We start from the raw sequence: 22,132 nt of genomic DNA on the forward strand, positions 1-22,132 counted from the left end.
GTAAAATTTTTTTTGTTTTTCTTTTCCACGGCTATATACCTAGTTTCCAAAACAGTGGTCACTCAAGTAAGTATATGACACATGGATGTTGGCTATAGTTTTAAAGCCAAATGTAATCATTAACAACCTTGACAATGCAATATTAAAAATGTGGCTGATAAGGCAGAATGTGGGTCAAGGTAAGTCCTCATTTTACAAAGTGGGGCATCAAGAAATAACTGCCAAAAGCTAAGTTATAAAACTGTCATATGATCCGGCAATCCCATTATTAGGTATATACTTGGGAGAACTGAGAGCAGAGACCCGAACAGAGATTTGCACAATGAAGTTTGTGGCAGAATTATTCACGACTGCCAGTGGATGGAGGTGGTCCATCAAATGATGAGCGGAGGAGCAAACTGTGGTGTATACATAAGATGGAATATTGTGCAGCTGCAGGAAGGAATGAAATTGTGACACATGAGGACATTATGTTAAGCAAAATAAGCTAGAAACAAAAGGACAAAATATTGTATGGCCTCACTAATATGAGTTAACTATAACGAGCAAACACTGAGAGTTAAATTTGAAAGCACAGGTTATCAGGAGATAGAAAGAGGGTAGAGAGTGGGCAATTGATATTTAAGGAGTACAGAATGTTTAACAAGGTTGATTGTAAATGTTCAGAAATGGACAGCACAATACTATGTGATGGCAGCACAATACTGCAAGTGTAATTAACAAAGCTGAGTGTGAGTGTGGTTGAAAGAAGACGACTAGGGTTGTGTATGTCACCAGATGGAAAGCTAGAGAATAAAAACTGAAACTATACAACTTAGCGAACCCAACAGTGGACGATGACAGTGGTTAATTGGACAAATAAAAGAAAGTTCTTGCATGAACTAGAACAAATGTATTACAAGGTCTCAGTAAAAGGGTAGTATACGGGGAAAAAATATAATTAATGCAAACTAAGGACTTAAATTAACTGTACCATTGTAATATCCTTTCATTAATTGTAACAAAGGCACTACACCAAAGCCAAATGTCAATAATAGTGGGATATAAATGGCATGGGATTTTTTTTTTTTCCAGAAAAAATGAGAACATTCTCAAAATGATTGTGGTGGTGAATGTGTAACTATGTGATTATACCAAGAGCCAATGATTGTACACTTAGGATGGATTGTATGGTCTGTGAATAAATTTTTCAAAAAAGAAAGAACTGCCAAATGTCACTGAAATCAAAATGAAGATTTAAGTATATTATATAGCATTATCAATCATGGGACCCAATAGAAGAACAAAATAATAATATAAATAACAAACGTAGAAGGAGGAAAGAGAGAAGAAGAAAGTATTTGTGAGATAAATTCTCTTTTGTATTAAGGAGTCAAAAAGAACATCGAAAGTACATAAACCGAAGCAGAGAAGTTTAAATACATTACAAAAAAATTGTGGAAGTATGGAAGGAGGAAATTAGTTTAATAGAGAATATCTCTGGGGTTAGAGACTGGAGATAGGGATAGGAAGACTAAGAGACCTCTGCTTTTCATTAAATAAGCTCTCTGTCCTACTTGCTTTGTTATCACAAATTTATATTACTTTAACATAAATTAACATAAAACTTTTTTAAGGAATGTCTCTAATACTGGAATACTAATAACCTTGAACCCAACCTACTATGCATCAGTTGATCTATAGGATTTTTCCTTGAAATTGAGGATGTTTAATCACTGTCATTGGGAAACTGCCACATTCAGTATCTCCTACTACATACAGTAAGCTAGCTGTTTGTATGAGTGCTCATTCATTAAGTTAATCTGGAGGAACACTCACTTCTACATTTCTGAAAAAATACAAACCATCCAAGCCTGGACCCATATACACATTATGCTACCTACCCTATACATGCCTCAGATGCTCATATCTTTCATTTTATGCTAACACCCCTCCTCTAACTTTAAAACAAATTATAACTGGAAGAGATAGTTAGTATACTGAAAGGTCCATCCACTAATGCAGTTCTATCCCAGCTGCTTTCAGAAACACAAAAACACATGGATACCTATATACCTCAAAACCAAAATCACACCAAAGCAAAATAAGGGCTGGGGCACAAGATTATTTCCAGTGATACAACGGAAAACAATGTTCCATTTTGTCTTTGTCCTTTTCCTTGCCAGATTATATTTATGTCAAACACTGCTCTTTCACAGCTGTGTCCAAAATACAGCTTGCATTATATATCGCTTTTTGATGTCACAAACAAACAGAAAATACAAAAAAGTGACAAATTTAGGAAGTGGAAATGTGAAGGCTCTTTAAAGATCTGTGGATCAGCAAATGACAGTCACATTTTAAGTTCTCACATCAGTGCCAAGTATAGGTTATTACTCATCATCTCAAGCTAACCAGCTCCTAAAATAAGATTTCAAAGAATGACCTTTTCTGCAGTACAACAGGCAATGAGCTATCTAGAAAAAGAAGACTAAAGTCAATGTATTAAAAATAATCACCTAAAAAAATCCTGGTGAATATGTATGCATATACCTAAAATTGGACTTATAAACATATAAAATATTATTTCTGCTTTCATTTCACTCAGTTTAGCCTTTAATAATATTCATTTTGCTAACAACATGCACAAAGTATCAGGCTAATCACATATTATTTAGTGCTTCCATTTTTATTTAATAATAGCAACAGCCATCATCATTCCATACCCAAAAATGGCCTTGTTGCTTCTCTTTCCTTTCCTTCTCCCTAGAACTTAAGAAGAAATTCTCTAGTATGTATCTTAGTGTATAAAACACACACATATATCTGTGAGTATAAAATGCAATAGGAATCAATAGGTTTTATACAGTCAAAAAACCTGTATAGAAAAGATGCTAAATAACAATTATATATCGTCCATTAAATTGTATATATTCAGCAATAATGTATTTGCAGACAGAATTCTGGAAGACATCTGTCTTCAGAGAGGCCCTATTTCAAAGAAGAAAGTTATATACAGGTTATAGAGCTTAAAAGTGCAAATACACAATGACGCTTGACAAAAACACTTCCATTTCTTGTCACAAGATGGCAAACAACTAATGGCTATTTATAATTCTCCAGTGAGACTCAAGAGTAATTGGACATTCTTGAGAATTTATCTGGAGATTAGCAGCCCAAAAACTATCATTTGGAGGCAGATTTCATTTCTGTTTAGTCAATAAAAATATGTGTAAATCAAATCAAATTTTAGCACATAAGAGAAACTCCCAGTTTAAAGGAAATGGTCCTAACGTGACTGCTAGTTAGGATTCTGTATATCTGGGACTAGCAAAAAATTTTGTTTTCAGAAAATAAAGCATTAGTTACATTGCAAACTACAATACCTATGTTAAACACACTCTTCAAATAACAAAACCTATTCCAAAATCAGAAAGCCACACAAAGTACTGAAAAAATGCAATACTGTAATGTTATCATGATCCTAGAGTCACTACTCAACTGCTATATAGTGATAAAGTAAAAATGTAGTTTCATTTCTTACTGTCTCAAAATGCCCACATTTAAAATCAAGTTGGCATGACTTTCCTTGGGTAATCTGAGAACATGAGGGGTAGGAAGTTATTCCCAAAAGAAGCTACTCTCTTGGTTCAGTAAATGTCAGTAAAGAATAGTTAGCATGATGGATCACCAATCTGAGCAAATATGGTATTCCTTATATTTTAAAAAATAAAAAATAATTTCCAGACAAAGTTATTCGGGCCCCAGTTTGGTAATAACACTATGGATTCAGTATGGCTCCTTATAAAGAGCTGTTTGATAACAATAGTTATGCATTTAAAAGTCACACACATATACTGAGAAACACAGAATAAGATACAAAAATGGGAATTTTAGAGGAAAAAAGTAAAATAGTTCTTCATGGAGTAAACACTTCAAACATTTTAAGGGCTGTTTCTTCTTACAGCTTCATTTGTCACTTCCAGTTCTTAGGCCCCACACTTCACTCCAAAATGGGGCATGGAACACAGTATGTTAATGTTACATTAACATAGTCTTTAAAAAGGTAACACCAACCTGTAAAACAAACTACTACTAACAGATGACAATTAATAGTATTCAAATCTATTTAAAAATCACTCCGTAAGTAATCTGAAGAGAATTTTGGGACCAAGAAACCCTATTTTTTCGCTGTAATTTTCTATATGCTCAGTTAACTGAAAAATCCATAAGAAGAAATCACCTGAAAAGTAAAAATTCATTCATCTGCACTCTTTGGAAATTCAAATTTAGTCTAGAATTCACATTTACATGAGTAGTGCATTTAAGAAATAAAGCCTAAAATGACCAGATTTAACAACTGTCTACCCATTCAAGCTGGGGTTCAATGTCTGATGGTATGGATCATTTACTAACTTTATGACCTCAATATCCTCAATTGTTTAAACTGAATGATAATCATCATTCCTCTCTCCAGGTTTCAACATTCCTCCTGGAAAGGCTCCATTAGAGATGCTCCTGGCCTCTCACCTCTCAGCACTTACCGCTCTCATTCATCCCCAGGAGAAGAATGAATTATCTGACTGGTGGGCAAGAAAAAGGCTCAGATCCTGCAATCTGCCTCCTCCTTCATGTCCACCATTTTACAGGGGCAGGGTTGCACAGGCAAGTGGTCTGGCTGTCCAAATATGCCAATGACTATGATCAGGAACTGATTTAATAGACTAAACCCACATTTTCCAACAGCTTTATCTGTAAAGTAAAGGGGACATTTGATCTCCATCAGCTTGATTCCAGTGTCACTCAGTTGGGTCTAAACCTGGATGGAAACAAAGGATACTATTTTTTATAGCCTAGCCCCTTAATATTTCAATACTTATCTTCTGGGGTTATGGTGAGGACTGACTGAGGTCATAGATTAAAAAGCACTTAATACAGTGACCAGAAAATAATAAGCAATCTATAAATCTTGGCTATGAGTGTTAATTTTATTATAAGAATGAATTACTGCCTCCTTACTTATGATGCATAAAGTTATTCTCATTATTAACAACTACAAAAATAGTAGGAGGGACTATCATTTAACTTTGGGCCAGACACTCTACCATACGCTTATAAATCTTAATTTTATTCCCATAAAATCTTTAAAAGTAAGGTACTATTATCCTAATTTTACAACTGAAAATATTTGAGGTTCTGAAGGTTAACTCACCCAGGTCACAAAGCAGAGCTATTATGATTTTACATTATATTCATTCCAGGATTCCCGATGTATTGTTTATTAACTATAAATTACATTTTCACACGGCAGAATTAGAGAAACTAGATTGTACAACAATATTTTTCAAAAAAGGGACAATAAAGTCAAATAAGACACTTTTAACAAATCTTACCACCTTTCTCCACCCAACTGTACTCTTCCTCATTCTGAAATTGATTTTGAAATCTCACTCTGTATCTTTTACATCTCATCAGAGTAACTGTAACCTAGCTGAATATAAAGCCAAATTTTAAATATATATATATATACATGTACATATGAATCCATTATAAACTCCTTGAAGGCAAGAACTTGATCTTTGTATTTATAAACCCTAAGTCTTTATACACAGTATCTTTCCAATAAACTGATGCTGATTCACTGAATTAATAATGTATGACAGGGCAACACATTTGTTCAGGAAGACAATCACTATGCCACATGCAATATCAAATAAGATTCTTTAAATAAAGAATGTCTAATAGGAATTCAAATCTTTAGCATTACTGAATTTCCACAGCTATAACCTTCTGATACAAAAGCACTATTCCCTTTTAAAATACTATAAACCTCTGAAGGATTTAAAAGATTGTGAAACAATGTTAAATAATTACAGAAAAAGTAAAGAAAATAATGCATTTTAAAATACAAAGAACAGAAATTACTTAACCCTATGTAATTGACAAAATCACCCCTAGTTATAAAAATTAAATACAGCCAGCATGAGCTCTCAAAGTACAAGTCATGACACTAGCCCTAATAAAGAATAATAAACTATATCTTAATGTAAAAGTATACCTGCATCAATAAAAACTAACATATTTTATATAGTTACATCTGGAAAACAAATCAGAAAATAAATATCTATTTTAAATTACTGATGTTAAAATTGCATGAAATTCTAGTTTATACTTATGGAGCCTTTTATCGTAGCTTCCCCAATGTGGAGGTAAGGTAAAAATCAATTCTATTTAACAACAACAAAAAATCAATAAATAAACACTTTTAATATTAAGTACATTTCTTTCCATCTCTTCTCATCTAAAAGAAAAGCATCAGTCAGTCAGTTTTACAAACAGGAAATCTGAACACTTACCACTTGATTTGATTTCTCGAACATAATTGCTTGGGAACCAGCCAGTTTTGCCATTGTGAGTACCCTCCCACCAGCCTCCTTCTTCCACTCTCGTGACATGGATGATATCTCCTTTTGTAAAAGAAAGCTCATCTTCATTTGTCTGTTGAAAATTAAACTTTGCTCTTACTACCAGCTGATTGTTGCTATTATCGGTCATGTCCTAAAGATAAAAGGGAAAAGAAAAATATCACGAAGGACAGGCTACTTCATTATAAAGACAATTAGAGAGCATTTTACTATTATAAATGTAGCATAACTGCAAAAGAAAAATTCAAAGGGCAGAGAAATGCTGAAAGTAAATAAATTTAAGTTTCCTGTTTCCCCTAGTACAACCTTACCATCATACCCCAATTCTACTCCCTAAGGCTTGCTAGGATTCATTTCTGACATTTTTATGCCTACATGTATATACCTTTATATGGACTCTTAGGCAGACTTCTGTATATTTTTTTCAGTTAATGTATTGTGGTTATTTTTCTGTAACTGTATAATATTCTACTGTATGACTGTACCATAAATTATTTAACCAATTATCCATTATTGGATTTTTAAAGGTTATTTCCAGTATTTTCCTAGAGCAAAAATGTATACTTCTATCACTGTATATACCTGTAAATAAGACCAGACATTAAATTCTGGTCAAAAGATAAACAGGATACATTTTAAATTTCAATACATATTTTCAAATGCTTTCCAAAAAGGTTCTACAAAGTTATAAGTTACATTCCCACCAACAGGATCCATGAGTTCCTATTTCTTCAAACATTCACCAACACTGCCAAACATAGGGGATTGATATGCCAAACATTTTTATTTTTGCCAAACTGATAGGAAGAAATGGTATTTCATTTTAATCTGCATTTCTTCAAAGACTGAGCATTATTTACAGATCTATAAAAGACTTCTGATCAAGCTGAAACTTCAGTTTTTAACCCAATTCAAAGCAAAAATGTCTACCAGTTCACAAGGAATCATTTGTCTGTACAAGGATTATCAATTTAAATGCTAAATCAGTGACAACCGGCACACAGGTCACTACCAACTCCCTCACTAATGACTCAGGGACTCCATGGTAACCAATCAAGGTATTCATTCTTTCTCTGAGCTAGAACTCAGCCTCAGTATTCTTCTTAACATACTGTGGTTTCCAGGCAATCAATCAGGAACAGATTAATCAAAGTTAGAACTCGGAAAGCAAATACATTTTCCATTCCTACCTGATCATATTTCAGAAAATATAGCAGTACCCCTCCTTGACCAAAGGAGGAGAAGGGGTTATGCAATTTATCAGTTATGAAGTACACAGAAATCTCAGAGAACTTCTGGGGAAATTTTCCTTTGGAAAAGTTTCTTGGCCATATATCTGTGCACTAAACCTTTATTCATAAGGACAGTTTCCTGATTTGTCTCACTCTTTTCCTCTACCACAAAATGAAATCACTCAATTGTTTTCCATCGGAATAGACAAATGGCTTTACACCTCTGGCTAAACAAAGGGCACAGTCTTTCTAAATGTTAGGTGGTAACAATCTCCACAGCATAAAAAGTAAATCTAAGGAGAAACTAAGATGACGGCTAGGTGAGACAGGGCAAAAAAACACCTCCGTGAAAAACACTAGATAAAAACCAGAAAGTGACCCAGAACACCGGTTACAGCGATGCGCCAGCTGGACGAGGTCTCCTAGTACTACAGGGGCCGTATACTTGGTGAAACCGGGAGTCTGCATTCTGAAACGAGTGAGTAAGCTGGCTGGAAGACCCGTAGCCGCGCGGCAGTGTGGGGAAGCCAGGGCTTGGCATTTGGAGACCGACTGGCTCTTTTAAAAAAAAAAAGAAAGGGAAAAACCCAGGAGCGGCTGCAGTTGCAATAGTGGGAACCACGCAGTAAAACACAGCAAGAGGGGGTTGGGCCAGCCTCTTGGTGTCTGGCCTGGAGGATAACCCGCTGCAGATACCCTTGGGGGGCCGGGGGAACGGAGGGGAGAGCCGGAAACTGAAAGAAATCCTGCAGATCGCACCTGGCTCCCCGGAGGGCTGGATGAACTCCTGCCCGGGGCCGTGCCTACAGCCCAGAGCCCCACCAGTTGTTCCGGAGATGGGAAGGAGGAACTGTGCAAGGAGGGGGGGGGGGTTGAGACGCCACATTCAGCCATCTTTGCATCAGGCTGAGAGCGCCGCTGCACGGCCCGGAGGCTTCCCTTCAGGGACAGCGCGCACATGTGACGTAGCACGGCATTCCCTTGGCAGAGGTCCTGGAGGATCGCGGCTGGGAGGGGGGACTCACTCGGAGAACACTGGGACACTACGCCAAGTCCAGTGGTTTGTGGGACAGCGAGAGAGAGGGTCTGGGGCTGAAATGAAATGAAAGCTTAGACTCTTGCGACGGCCTTGAATCTCCGGGAACCTGGAGGATTTGAATATTAAAGCTGCCTTTCCTCCCTGGTCACCCGTACACATACCCCACATTCAGGGCAGATGGCTCCAGCAACACACCCAAACTGAGTTCTCCAACTGAACCCACAAGAATCATTTCCCAACACACTGCAGGAACAAGGTTGAGAACTGACTTGAAGGGTATAGGTGACTCACAGACGCCATCTGCTGGTTAGTTAGAGAAAGTGTATGTCACCAAACTGTGTTTCTGAAAAATTAGATTGGTATCGTTTTTTTTACAACTTAAAAGAACCCTATCAAGCAAAGCAAATGCCAAGAGGCCAAAAGAACAGAAAATCTTAAGGCATATGATAAAACCAGACAATATGGAGACTCCAACTCCAAACACACAAATCAAGATATCAGAAGAGACTCAGTACTTGGCACAATTAATCAAAGAACTACAATCGAGGAATGAAAACATGGCAAAGGATTTAAAGGACATCAAGAAGACCATGGCCCAGGACATAAGCGACATAAAGAAGACCCTAGAGGAGCATAAAGAAGACACTGCAAGAGTAAATAAAAAAATAGAAGATCTTATGGAAATAAAAGAAACTGCTGGCCAAATTAAAAGGACTCTGGATATTCACAACACAAGATTAGAGGAAGTTGAACAACGTCTCAGTGTCCTAGAAGTCCACAGAACAGAAAATGAAAGAACAAAAGAAAGAATGGAGAAAAAATTCAAAAAAGTTGAAATGGATCTCAGGGATACAATAGATTAAATAAAACATACAAACTTAAGACTCATTGGTGTCCCAGAAGGGGAAGAGAAGGGTAAAGGTCTAGAAAGAGTACTCAAAGAAATTGTTGGGGAAAACTTCCCAAACCTTGTACACAATATAAATACACAAAGCATAAATGCCCAGCGAACTCCAAATAGAATAAATCCAAATAAACCCACTCCGAGACATATTGTGATCAGACTCTCAAATACTGAAGAGAAGGAGCAAGTTCTGAAAGCAGTAAGAGAAAAGCAATTCACCACATACAAAGGAAACAACGTAAGACTAAGTTGTGACTACTCAGCGGCCACCATGGAGGCAAGAGGGCAGTGGCATGACATATTTAAAATTCTGAGAGAAAAAAATTTCCAACCAATACTTTATCCAGCAAAACTCTCCTTCAAATTTGAGGGAGAGCTTAAATTTCTCACAGACCAACAAATGCTGAGAGACTTTGCCGATGAAAGACCTGCCCTACTTCAGATTCTGAGGGGAGCCCTGCTGGAGGAGAGACAGGGAAAGGAGAAAGAGATATAGAGAATTTTAACAGACATATATAGTACCTTACATCCCAAATCACCAGGACACTCACTTTTCTCTAGTGATCACAGATCTTTCTCCAGAAGGGACCATAAGCTGCGACATACAACAAGCCTCAGGAAAGTTAAAAAAAAAAATTGAATATACTCGAAGCACATTCTCCAACCACAATGGAATACAAATAGAAGTCAATAATTTTTGAACTGAATTCCACTAGTTACTTCCTACATGATATAAAATACACAAACTCTAAGGACAAATCAGTGGTTTTGAACTCAATGTAAAATATGTAATTTTAGACAACTATATAAAGGTGGGGGAATGGAGGAGTATAGGAACTTAGTTTATGTGTCCTATTGAAGTGAAGGTGGTATCAAAGAAAAACAAGATTGATATGGATTTAAGAGGCTAATTTTAAGCCCCACAGTAAACACAAAGAAATTATCAGAGAATATAACCATAGAGATGAAATGTAGAGTTTGGGTTAAGAGAAATGGGGGAAGGGGCAATGGGGAGTTAAGAAATGAGTGTAGGGTTGCTGTTTGAGGTGAAGGGAAATTTCTAGTAATGGATGGTGGGAAAGAGCATTACAACATTCTAAATGTGATTAATCCCACTGATGAAAGGCTAGAGAGGGGTTGGAATGGGAAGATTTAGGCTGTATATATGTTTCCACAATTGAAAAAAAAAAAAAAAAGACAGTCTAACTAGATGACAATTGAATGCTAAGGATGAACTTGGATGGGACTGGAGGATAGAGGACAGGTGGCTCAAAGGGACACAGTTGAGACATAAGGAAAAGGAAATATAGAATGTAAGCTTTGTATCATTGTTGAATCTATTGTACTTCTTAGCTGCGCTTAATGGGATTGCATAAAAGAATGTTCTTGTTCATGGGAAGTGTATATGTGAATTACAGTGTGTGCTCAAGGATGTGTGGAGCTAACTCTCATATGTTCAGAAGACAGAGCTACAGATGATGGATGATAGATAGATAGGGAGGGAGGGAAAGAAATAGCGATGTGATAGCATGTTAAAGTTGGTGGATTGAGCTATCGGGAGAGGGGGTCAAGGTATGATGGAACTCTGTGTATGGGGCTAGTATTGTTTTTGCAACTGTTCATATAACTTTGAATTTATTGAAAAAAAAAAAAGAAGACAGAGAAGATGTATAGGAGATCTATACAAGACACAGAGAATCTCTAAAATGATTATGAAGAGGTAATCTCAGAGACAATAGTGCAACAAACCTAGATAACAACCAATAGAAATCAATAACAATCAAAGTAGGTCAAAAGGCTTCAAGAGATTCCCTAAGGAAGATGAAAGCGAAAAAAATATGTCTAATACGTTTAAATATATGAGATTCTTAGAAACAGGCAAAAGACTGAACAGCAATTTACAAAAAGTACACAGAAAACTAAAAAAAAAAGGCAATTATTAATTTTATAATACAAGATATTATTAGGAAATGAATAATCGTGGAATACAATATGTTAGCTTTGACTACTTACACTGACATACTAATATTATACTGAATACTGATCTAACAAAAATCATCATGTAATTCTGCTATGAGAAAGATGAGACATTCATGCAGATAAAAGAGCTGGGTCGGTAGTGAAAGAACACTAATCTTCCTCTTCCACTGTTGGAAGTCCATACTGGTGATGCCTAAAGTTTAAAAAAAAAAAAAAAAGTCAAGAAGTTTAACACAGGCATTTTATTTAGCAACACACAGGCAAATGCCTAAAGAAATACCTGAGAGAACTGAAAGCGCCTGTCTCTCAGGAGTGGGAATGGAGATTGACAGAGAGATGTATGCAGCAAAGGCGCCACCATGTCCCCCTCAAATAGCAAGTCTTGGAGAATTGTTTAAACTAGGTGCATATATCAAACACTAAAATAAAAACTAGAAAATAAACAGTGAAATGATTAATCTGAGAGGAAATTAAAGGAGGGAAAAAAAAGAATGGGATCAAAATTTTTTTCTAAACCAAAAAAGTTTATTCTTTTATGTACTATATAGAAGAAAATTCACTTTCTACAATAGAACAAAAAGAATGATCTTCTATAGTTATACTGCTCAATTATTCCCTTAGACTTAGAATGTTTAAAATTTGATCGAGTTTGTTTCACTGGTTGTTTTCTTTTTTAAATAATAAGGACACTGAGATAAAGACTTTTCAGTGGTCACATAGTTAAGCTGGTGACAAAACAAACATACTTATCTATTTAAGTATGTTTATAAATAACTTAAACAATAAAATATAAACATTAATAAATTAAGGAAATATTTATTCATTTAATACGTTAGATATTTTACATTTTTAGAATACTTAATAAAGTAATACCCTGACATTTAGAAATGAAAGCTTCAGCTGACAGCACCTCAAACACAATCCTTACAGACACCTTTCAAATGGCAAAGGTTAGGATAAAGTTTACTTTTACAACAAGGGAAGCTCACACTTAAGAAAATGTCACATTTTCCTTATTCTTGTTAGGTGAAACATTAACCACACTTACTAGGCTATAACAAGTTTTCTCTTTTTACAAACTATTATCACCACTCATCAGTAGTAATCATCTTCATTACATTTACCTTTCCGTAACTTTTCCAAAGTAACCTGGGCAAGTCTGCTTTATACACAACATGCACACACTTAATCCTGGTGATAAATTCCAACAACTTAACAAAACATGTATTAAGTCCCTAGAAAGGTTAAATTGCCTACAGGGATAGCCCTGCTCCCTGCACACGTACAGCTAAAACTCAGTGATAGAGTGCTGAGGCAACCTCCCATATATACAATGCCGGCCTGAATTTAAGAAGACGTAGTTATGGTATCTTGTTAGGAAATTGTAAACATAAATGAAATTGTCTTACAGTCACAAATGCAAACAATACAGTAGTTCTCTAAACTTGAGGCACAAGTTTGGGCAAATCACTAAAGAATTCTATCTTCATAAATTAAATAGCCCAGAAAGGAAAAAACAGGGAAACGTTTGAGAGGGGAGGTGAGCAGGAGGTACAGAGAATAGGTAATCATTTTAGCTTTGTTTGAAAATGTCCAATTCAACAAATTCTTTGTTCACCAGTTTTGATATTGAAGGATATATAGACCTTATAAAATATATACCTAAAAATATCATATTATTCTAAAGACAGACTCCTTAGAGAACAAGTACCAAGAGGTATTCTATCAAAAAGCAAGATAAAAAGACAGACTGACATACGGATACTCTAGAAAAAGAACTATATTTCAATTACGCACTCTATAACACCAATTTCACCCTAAAATCACAACAGTTGAGTAAGGAAAGTTCCATTCCACTGTCACTAATGTCACTGGAAGCTGGAAAGGATATATTTAATTATTATTTTAGCACTGTGAGTTTTTCTCCCTCCTTTTTAAAAACGCTCTCCTGAAACTATAGCTTCTCATATTCTAGGATCAATATGACACTCTATGACAGTCTAAAATACATTAGGCTGGATCCGGGGACAAGATGGTGGTATAGGGAGGTGTGGAATTTAGTTAGTCCTCTAGAGCAACTAGTAAATAACCTGGAACTGTTTGTGGGACATCCATGACCAGGCACACAGCATACACCAGTGTGGAATGGGTGAAAGGGTTGACATCATGGTGAATAACTCTAAGTAAAGACCCCCAAACAGCAGAGGCTGGAGCCCCTCCCCCAATGGCATGGTAGGCGGAGTTCAAACACTTCCTCTGGGAAAAAGAAACAGTCTCTACTAGGAGCAAGGTATGCCAGTTTGGATATATTATGTCCCCCAAAACACCATGTTCTTCGATGCAATCTTGTGGGGGCAGATGTACTTAGTCTTGATTAGGCTGGAACCTTTGGATTAGGTTGTTTCCATGGAGATGTGACCCACCCAACTGGAGATGAAGTGCTGATTAGATAATTTCCATGGCGGGGTGGCCCCACCCATTCAGCATGGGCCTTGATTAGTTCACTGGAGCCCTATAAAAGCTCAGACAGAAGGAGCTCATTTGCTGGCTGCAACTTAAGAAATTTTGAAGATCGCCTTTGGAAGCAGACTTTTACTCCGGAGAAGCTAAGGGAGAACAAACACCCCAAGAGTAGCTGTGAGTGACATTCTGGAGAGCAATTGGTAGTCACATTTTGAAGAGGAGCTGCAGCTGAGACAAACACATTTTGAAGACAGCCACTGGAAGCTGACATTGACATTTTGGAGAACACCCTTTTGAAACGCAACATGGTAGCAAGCAGATGCCAGCCACGTGCCTTCCAAGCTAACAGAGGTATTCCAGATGCCAATAGTCTTTCTCCAGTGAAGCATTAGCAAACTGAACACAAGGGAAGGTAGCTGAACCAAGTTCCAACTGCAATTTTAATTAACAAATGTAAACTACTGAATACAAGCTACAAGCACAGATAAACCTGGAGCAAGCAGGAAAGGAACCCTGAGGTGTACTCTGGCAGAGAGGAGGCAGGGTTGATGGAAAAAAAATAACAAATAAATAAAAACACAGGCTTTTAGAGTCTGTTGAGCTCAGAATCCTGGAAATGGAAATGTCCTCATATAGATGGTGACGGTGAACATATAACTATACGGTTATATCAGGAATCACTGATTGTTTACTTAGGACGGATTATATGGTATGTGAATAAAACTGTTTAAAAATAAACAGTGGGATACAAATGCTGGAGAAAATGTGGAGGGAAATGTACCTATTCCCTGTTTTGGGGAAGTAGAACGGTGCAACCCAGCAGGAGGGCAGTGTGGTGGTTCCACAGGAAACTAACTATGGGGTTCCCATATGGTCCCGCAACCCTGTTACTGGGTATATACTTGAAGTCAACTGAGAGCAGGGACATGAATGGATATATGTACACTGGTATCTATGGTGGCAGCATTCATGATGCTCAATGGATGGAGGTGGCCTACGGGTACATCGACTGGTAACAGAATGGTGAACTGTGGTGTGTACATACAATGGAATATTGAGCGGAGGCAAGAAGGAATGAAGTTGTGAGGTATACAACTAGGTGAATGGACCTTGAAGACAGTATTTTGAGAGCAATAAGGCAGAAATGAAAAGACAATCATTATAACACCTCACTAATATGGATTAACTATAACATGCAAACTCTTGAGAATTGAGTACGAGAGCATAGGTTACGAGGGGACTGCTTATAGTAAAGGTTCCTAGATTGTAGCTCTTAGAGCAGTCACATCTACTCATGAGTTGTAATGGAAATATATGAATTCTGAGATGATGAGCTATTTGTCTATAATCTGGTCGGTCTCGGGAACTTCCGGTATCTGTGTGATACCTGAGACTAAGAACCAGAGTTTGGCAGCTATGAATGTCAGCATTACCCTGAACAGCAGCTGTTAAAGAAGGTGAAAAAGAGATCAGACTTCAATTGGAGGTATGAACAAAATGCACTTGGTTAGGACTAAGGTAAATCAGACTAAAGGGTATAGGGTGATATTGACAGTGATTTAAAACTTCAACTTCTAGGTAAAACCAAAGGAAGATATGTTTATTTGGAGCAAAATGTGTATTTTCTGTAGTACACTATATAATTTAACTTGTATGGTCAGTTTATTCAAACATCATAATTACATGGAACCTTTAAAAGGGAATGAGATCTGGTTAGTTTGTACAGGTTAGCACGAAGCCCCGATACATCCCAGAGTAATGTGGGCAGAGAATAAAAAGTATTTGCAAAGCCCCCTTGAGGTACTGGGGGAAAATATGGAAATATTAAACCTCCCCACCTGGAAAATGCCTGATATTCTCACAAGCATTGGGTTCTGTCAATTTAGTTACGATCCTGGGGGTTGCACTTAATGAAGCTTGTTACTGCAAAGGAGAGGCTAAGCCTACTTATGATTGAGTCTAAGAGTCACCCTCAGAGAACCTCTTTTGTTGCTCAGATGTGGCCTCTCTCTCTAAGCCAACTCGGCCAGTGGACTTGATGCCTTCCCCTCTAGGTGGGACACGACTCCCAGGGGTGTAAATCTCCCTGGCAACGCAGGACATGACTCCTGGAGATGAGCCTGGACCTGGCATCATAGTACTGAGAAGGCCTTCTGGACCAAAACAGTGAAGATAAATGAAATAAAATAAAGTTTCAGTAGCTGGGAAATTTCAAACAGAGTCGAAAGATCATTCTGGAGATTACTTTTATGTATTATATCAATATCCTTTTTTAATTTTTAGTGTATTATAATAGCTAGAAGGAAATACCTGAAACTGCTGAATTGCAATCCAGTATCCTTGATTCTTGAAGACCATCGTATAAATATATAGCTTATACACTATGACCCTGTGATTGTGAAAACTTTGTGGCTCATACTCCCTTTATCCAGTGTATAGAAGATGAGTAGAAAAATGGGTACAAAAAGTAAATGAGTAACAGGGGAGATGGGGGGCATGGGATGTTTTGGATACTCTTTTTTACTTTTATTTTTATTCTTATTTTTATTTCTTGGAGGAATGAAAATGTTCAAAAATTGATTGTGGTGATGAATGCAGAGCTATGTGATGACACTGTGAACAACTGATTGTACACTTTGGATGTGAATATAGCTCAATAAAACAGCATTAAAAAAACATATTAGCTTGAGCAAAAGACGCCAGTCACAAACAGTATATACTGTATAATCCCATTTATAAAATACAAACGCAGGTAAAACGAATATTTACTATTAAAGTCAAAGGCTTTGGGAGACAGAAGATGGTGGCAGAGAGAGGAATGGAAGCTAGTTTGTCCCCCTGGAACAACTAATAAACAACCAAGAACAACTAGTAAATAATCTAGAATAACTGCAGGGGACCACGTGACTGTCCACTCATCATACACCAACCTGAATTGCAAGGAATGCCCGAGATCGCAGTATAAAATCTGTTAAGTAAAAACTGTGGATCCAAGCCGGGAGCCCCCTCCACCCACAGCCCAAACTGCAAAGCCTCAGGGTCCTAGAGAGCAGCACTCTCCCAGCAAGTGAATATAGCTCAGCTGAGCTCCTAAAAGGGTTTTAATTAACAAATGTGGGCTGCTCGATACAGGATATGAATCCCCAACAAGCAGACAGAGGCTTTTGGTGATGAATGACTGTGGATAACAGGAGGGTAGTCGCAGACTGGCCCTGAAGTGGGCTTTCTGTCCCTTTTTTGGCTCTGTGGAGAAAGTTTCAGCCATCCGCAGTTCCCAGTGCTCTGACCAGACAGGGGTGGCAGAAAGCACAGGCAGAAACACTATTCAAATGTAAACGACCTCTCCCTGTGGGGTGTATTTTCTCTAAGAGGAAGAAGGTGGTGCCAAGCCCTACTACCCACATTCCATTCAGAACCAGACCCCAGAGCCTGAGGGAAACTGCCACAAGCCACACCTCCTTACACCAGTCTGGAGCTACAGGCTGACAGGCGCCACCTGCTCGGCGGAAAAGCACAGTGACTTGAGGCCTCACAGGGTGTACCAATCTTCTACGACACACCCTCAGGGAGACACGATATTATTGCCTTCTTCTGAGACCTGAGCCCATTCTGGTCTGGGAAAACCTGATTGGGGCAACCAAAGAAATCAGATGCCTATACAACAGAAAACTACAACCTACACTAAGAAAAACGAAGTTATGGCCCAGGCAAAGAAACAAACTTACATTTCAACCGAGATACAGGAATTTAAAAAATTAATACTAAACCAATTCAAAAAGTTTAGGGAAGATATGGCAAAAGAGATGAAGCGCATAATGAAAACACTGGGCATACATAAAGTAAAAATCAAAAGTTCAAAAAAAAACAACTGGCAGAATCTATGGAAATAAAAGGCACAACACAAGAGATGAAAGACACAATGGAAACATACAACAGAAGCTCTCAAGCGGCAGAAGAAAACACTCAGGAACTGGAAAACAATGCATCTGAAAGAACAGAGAGAGAAAAGAGTGGAAAAATATGAGCAACATCTCCGGGAACTTAAGGACAAAACGAAATGCGGGAATGTACATGTCATTGGTGTCCCAGAAGAAGAACAGAAGGGAAAAGGGGCAGAGCAATAACAGAGGAAATAATCAATGAAAATTTCCCATCTCTTATGAAAGACCTAAAATAACAGATCCAAGAAGCACAGTGTACTCCAAACAGAATACTTCTAAATCGGCCTAAGCCAAGACACTTAATAATCAGATTATCAAACATCAAAGATAAAGAGGGAATCCTGAAAGCAGCAAGAGAAAAGTGACCCATCACATACAAAGGAAGCTTGATAAAACTATGTGGGGATCTCTCAAAAGAAACCATGGAGGCAACAAGGAAGTGGGGTGATATATTTAAGATACTGAAAGAGGAAAACCACCAACTAAGAATCCTATATCCAGAAAACTGTCCTTCAAATATGAGGGAGAGCTTAAAATATTCTCTAACAGACAGTGACAGAGATTGTAAACAAGATACTTGCTCTACAGGAAACACTAAAGGAAGCACTATAGACAGAAACGAAAAGACAGGAGTGAGAGGTTTGGAACACAATTTTGGGAGATAGTAGCACAGCAACATAAGTACACTGAAGAAAGATGACTGTGAGTATGGTTGAAAGAGGAAGGATAGGACCATGTGGGACACCAGAACGAAAGACGAAAGATTAAGACTAGGAACATATAACTCAGTGAAACCTAGCGTACTCAACGATTGCAATAAAAGGTACAAACATATTTTTACATGAGGGAGAACAAATGAATGTCAACATTGCAAGGTGTTAAAAATAGGGTGGGATTGGGGGGAAAATATAATCAAGGCAAACTAGGGACTATAATTAACAGAAACATTGTATCATGCTTCCTTTAATATAACAGAGGCAATAAATTAAAGCTAAATGCATATGGGGGTATGGACATAGGGGAAGGGTATGGGACTCCTGGCATTGGTGACGTTGTCTGACTCTCTATTCTACTTTAGTTTAATGCTGTCTTTCCTTTTGTTGCTTTCTAGCTGTCATGTTTTTTTTTCCTTTCTCTTTTTTTTTTCTGTTTCTTTTGTCTCTCTACTTTCTTTGACTCTTCTCCTTCTTTGCGGAAGAAATGGAGATGTCCTTATTTAGATAGTGGCGATGGTGGTGAATACATAAATATATGACTATACAGGGAACCAACAATTGTTTACTTAGGATGGAATGTATGGTATGTGAACAAAATTGTCTTAAAAAAAATGGGTTGATGAAGAAAACTTGAGGGCACTATATTGAACGAAATAAGACAGGCACATAAGGACAAATATTGCAGGATCTCACTGATATGAACTAATTATAATATGTAGTTAGACATGAAATATAAGTTAACAGAATATAGAATGAGGCTAAAGAATCGGGAGTGGTTGCTTATTATGAGCAGAATGTTCAACTAGGGCGAACTTAAATGTTTGGAAATGGACAGAGGTGATGGTAGCATGTTGTGAGAATAACAGTGCTGAATGGTGTGTGAAGGTGGTGGAAAGGGTAAGCTCAGAGCCATGTATGTCACCAGAAGGAGGGTTGGAGGTTGAAGACTGGGAATGTATAGAGCAATGAATCTTGTGGTGGACAGTATCCGTGATCAACTGTCCAAATATTAGAAATCTCTCTCATGAACTAGAACAACTGTATGACACTATAGCTAGAAGGTAATAAGAGAGGGGCATATAGGAAACTATATATACTTATTGCAAACTATATACTACAGTTAGTAGTATTTTGGCATTTTTTGTCAACAGTAAAATGGACTATACCAAGCCTGTGATTCAGTGAAGGAGGGGGGGTGGTTAGGAGTATGGGAGGATTGGAGTTTCCTTTTTTTGTCTTAATTTCTTTCCTGGAGCAATGAAAATGTTCTAGGGATTGGGGAAGGAAATTAATTGTGGTGATGGATGCACAGCTGTATGATGGTACCATGGGCAATTGATTGTACACTTTGGATCTTTGGATAGCTGTATGGTATGTGAACAATGTCAATAAAATTAAAAAAAAAAAGTCAAAGGCTTTGAGGGTGCTGGTCATGTGTTGTTTTCTTGAGCTTGGTGCTGGTTACACAGGAATGCTCAATTTGTTAAAACTCTCATTAGCTTGTACACTTGTGGTACGTGTACTTTTGTACACTTTTATTACACTTATAATAAAAATTCATAATATGAGGGGCCTGAAGAAGTTCTTCTCCTTGTTATAACCCAAAGGGAGTGACGAACCCATTCTAGTTACCTCCTTTGAGAATAGTAATCTAAAACTACCGCTTTATTCTTCACGGCAGCTTTCCAATTATTATCAAAGCACAACACATCAACATCTTGCTCATATAACTTAATCAAGTACTTAATTTTATCCAATGTTCTGAAATTATCCTAATTATCTGCCTTCACACAACCTCTCCTCCATTTCCTAGAAGTACCTATAATTTCATTTATAGAGAAATAAAAGCTTGTCGAGAAAGAGGTGAAAGACCTAATTTCTACACCAAAGGTTACTTTATTTCCCAGCCCTGTGATCCTGAGTAAATATCTTAATCTCTCTGCACTTCAGTTTCCTCAAAGTGTATTTTGATATATGATACCAGATTATTTTACATATCACAAAATATTGTCAATTAAATTATGACATACCATCAGCTGTAAAACACATGCTACTTTCAGATGTGTTAAAATGTTTAAGAAGGAAAAGATCTTATAATTGATGACAAATGGTATGCTAAAGAAGAACTGTATTTTCTGTGTTTATTATTCAGGGAAATTGAAAAGATTTCAAAATAATTTCCTACATGTCTTAGGAATACATTTTGTGAAATGAGTGATTAGTGCTAAAGCAAGATTACTTAACAAAATTAGGAAGGCAGTCAAGAAAAGTCTGGAGTCCTTGATCAACAGATGCTAGAAAGTCTGGAGTCCTTGATTAACAGATGCTAGAGGCCCTGCACCTGGGTGGGATGGGACTGGATGGGGAAAGCATAGTGAAGAGACCGCCTGGAGGGACTACACTTTAAAATCACCACAGGTAGAAGAAATGCTGCAAGAGATCAAGTCACTTTTCACTGAAAGAAAGGACAAAAGAAGGGAAACCTCACAAATATTCTCTCTGTGCTTGAGGAAAACGGATGCTCAAAATCATATGTATGATTGGCACTTATTTTGATTAGGTGCTATTGAGATGACTTCTCTTTCATACAACATGGTAAATGACCATGCTAGGTAAGAATGGCCATTTCTTTTCCCTTAGATTTTTCTGTGTGTAGTTTATTAATAACACATTGAGGCAATTTTCTTAGATTAAAAATAATGTATAATAAAAAAAGAATGGCAAAATGTTTATTTAAAGCTGGGTGATGGGTTCAAATATTATTTTCTACTTTTATGTGTTTCAAAAGTTCCAAAATAAAGTCTTGAAGCTAAAAAAGCAATGTCTTGTTTCTCGAACACCAATTTTGTAATCTCATTAAAATAAAGCTTAGTTTTGAAATTGTATGACACACTATTATTCCCAAAACAAAGATCAGTATTTTAAGGGTGCTGTTTTAAATTCCTTTGCTCACACTTTACTTATTCATTGCTTGCATCTTTTTCATTTTAAGAATATCTTACCTAACTACCACCTCAGTTGCTAGTTGTCCTCATGACTGTATTTTGTATCTGTCAGTCATCTGTTCCAGTGTGGCAAACAATAGTACCTACTCTCATAGGAGTGCTTTGAGGAACTACTCTATACATGTACCATAAGCAAAATCAGAAATGAGGCAACGGAACTTCTTTAAGAAAAACAATCACAGATAAATAGCAGTAACAACTGGCTTAAGTTAAAAAAGTTAAGGAGTATATTAAATTAATATTCCCTCTATATCTTTCAGTTTTTAATCACTGCTTTGTGAACTAAACTCAATTTCCCTTCACAAAATATAACTTTAATCAAATTAACTTTTATTTCCTGAGAATCACCATTAGCTTACTTAGCTATATTCCTATCTGTGTCAAAGCAGACTGAAATCCATGATCCTCTAAATATTCTAGACGAATCAGGTTCTCTTTAGATTCACCT

At 37.1% G+C, this 22,132-nt stretch overlaps 1 protein-coding gene across 3 annotated transcripts in view; it reads right to left on the reverse strand.

Annotated features, from left to right (window-relative positions):
• Positions 1 to 22,132, reverse strand: part of ARHGEF7 (Rho guanine nucleotide exchange factor 7) — a 254,497-nt gene that overhangs the window by 122,275 nt on the left and 110,090 nt on the right. For all 3 annotated transcript variants that reach the window (XM_037799666.1, XM_037799667.1, XM_037799668.1), the window contains exon 5: positions 6,336 to 6,537. In XM_037799666.1, the coding sequence (XP_037655594.1) occupies positions 6,336 to 6,537 (202 nt within the window). The remainder of the gene's footprint in view (positions 1 to 6,335; positions 6,538 to 22,132) is intronic.

Source organism: Choloepus didactylus, chromosome 12 (genome assembly GCF_015220235.1).
Source record: "Choloepus didactylus isolate mChoDid1 chromosome 12, mChoDid1.pri, whole genome shotgun sequence".
Lineage (NCBI taxonomy): Eukaryota > Metazoa > Chordata > Mammalia > Pilosa > Megalonychidae > Choloepus > Choloepus didactylus.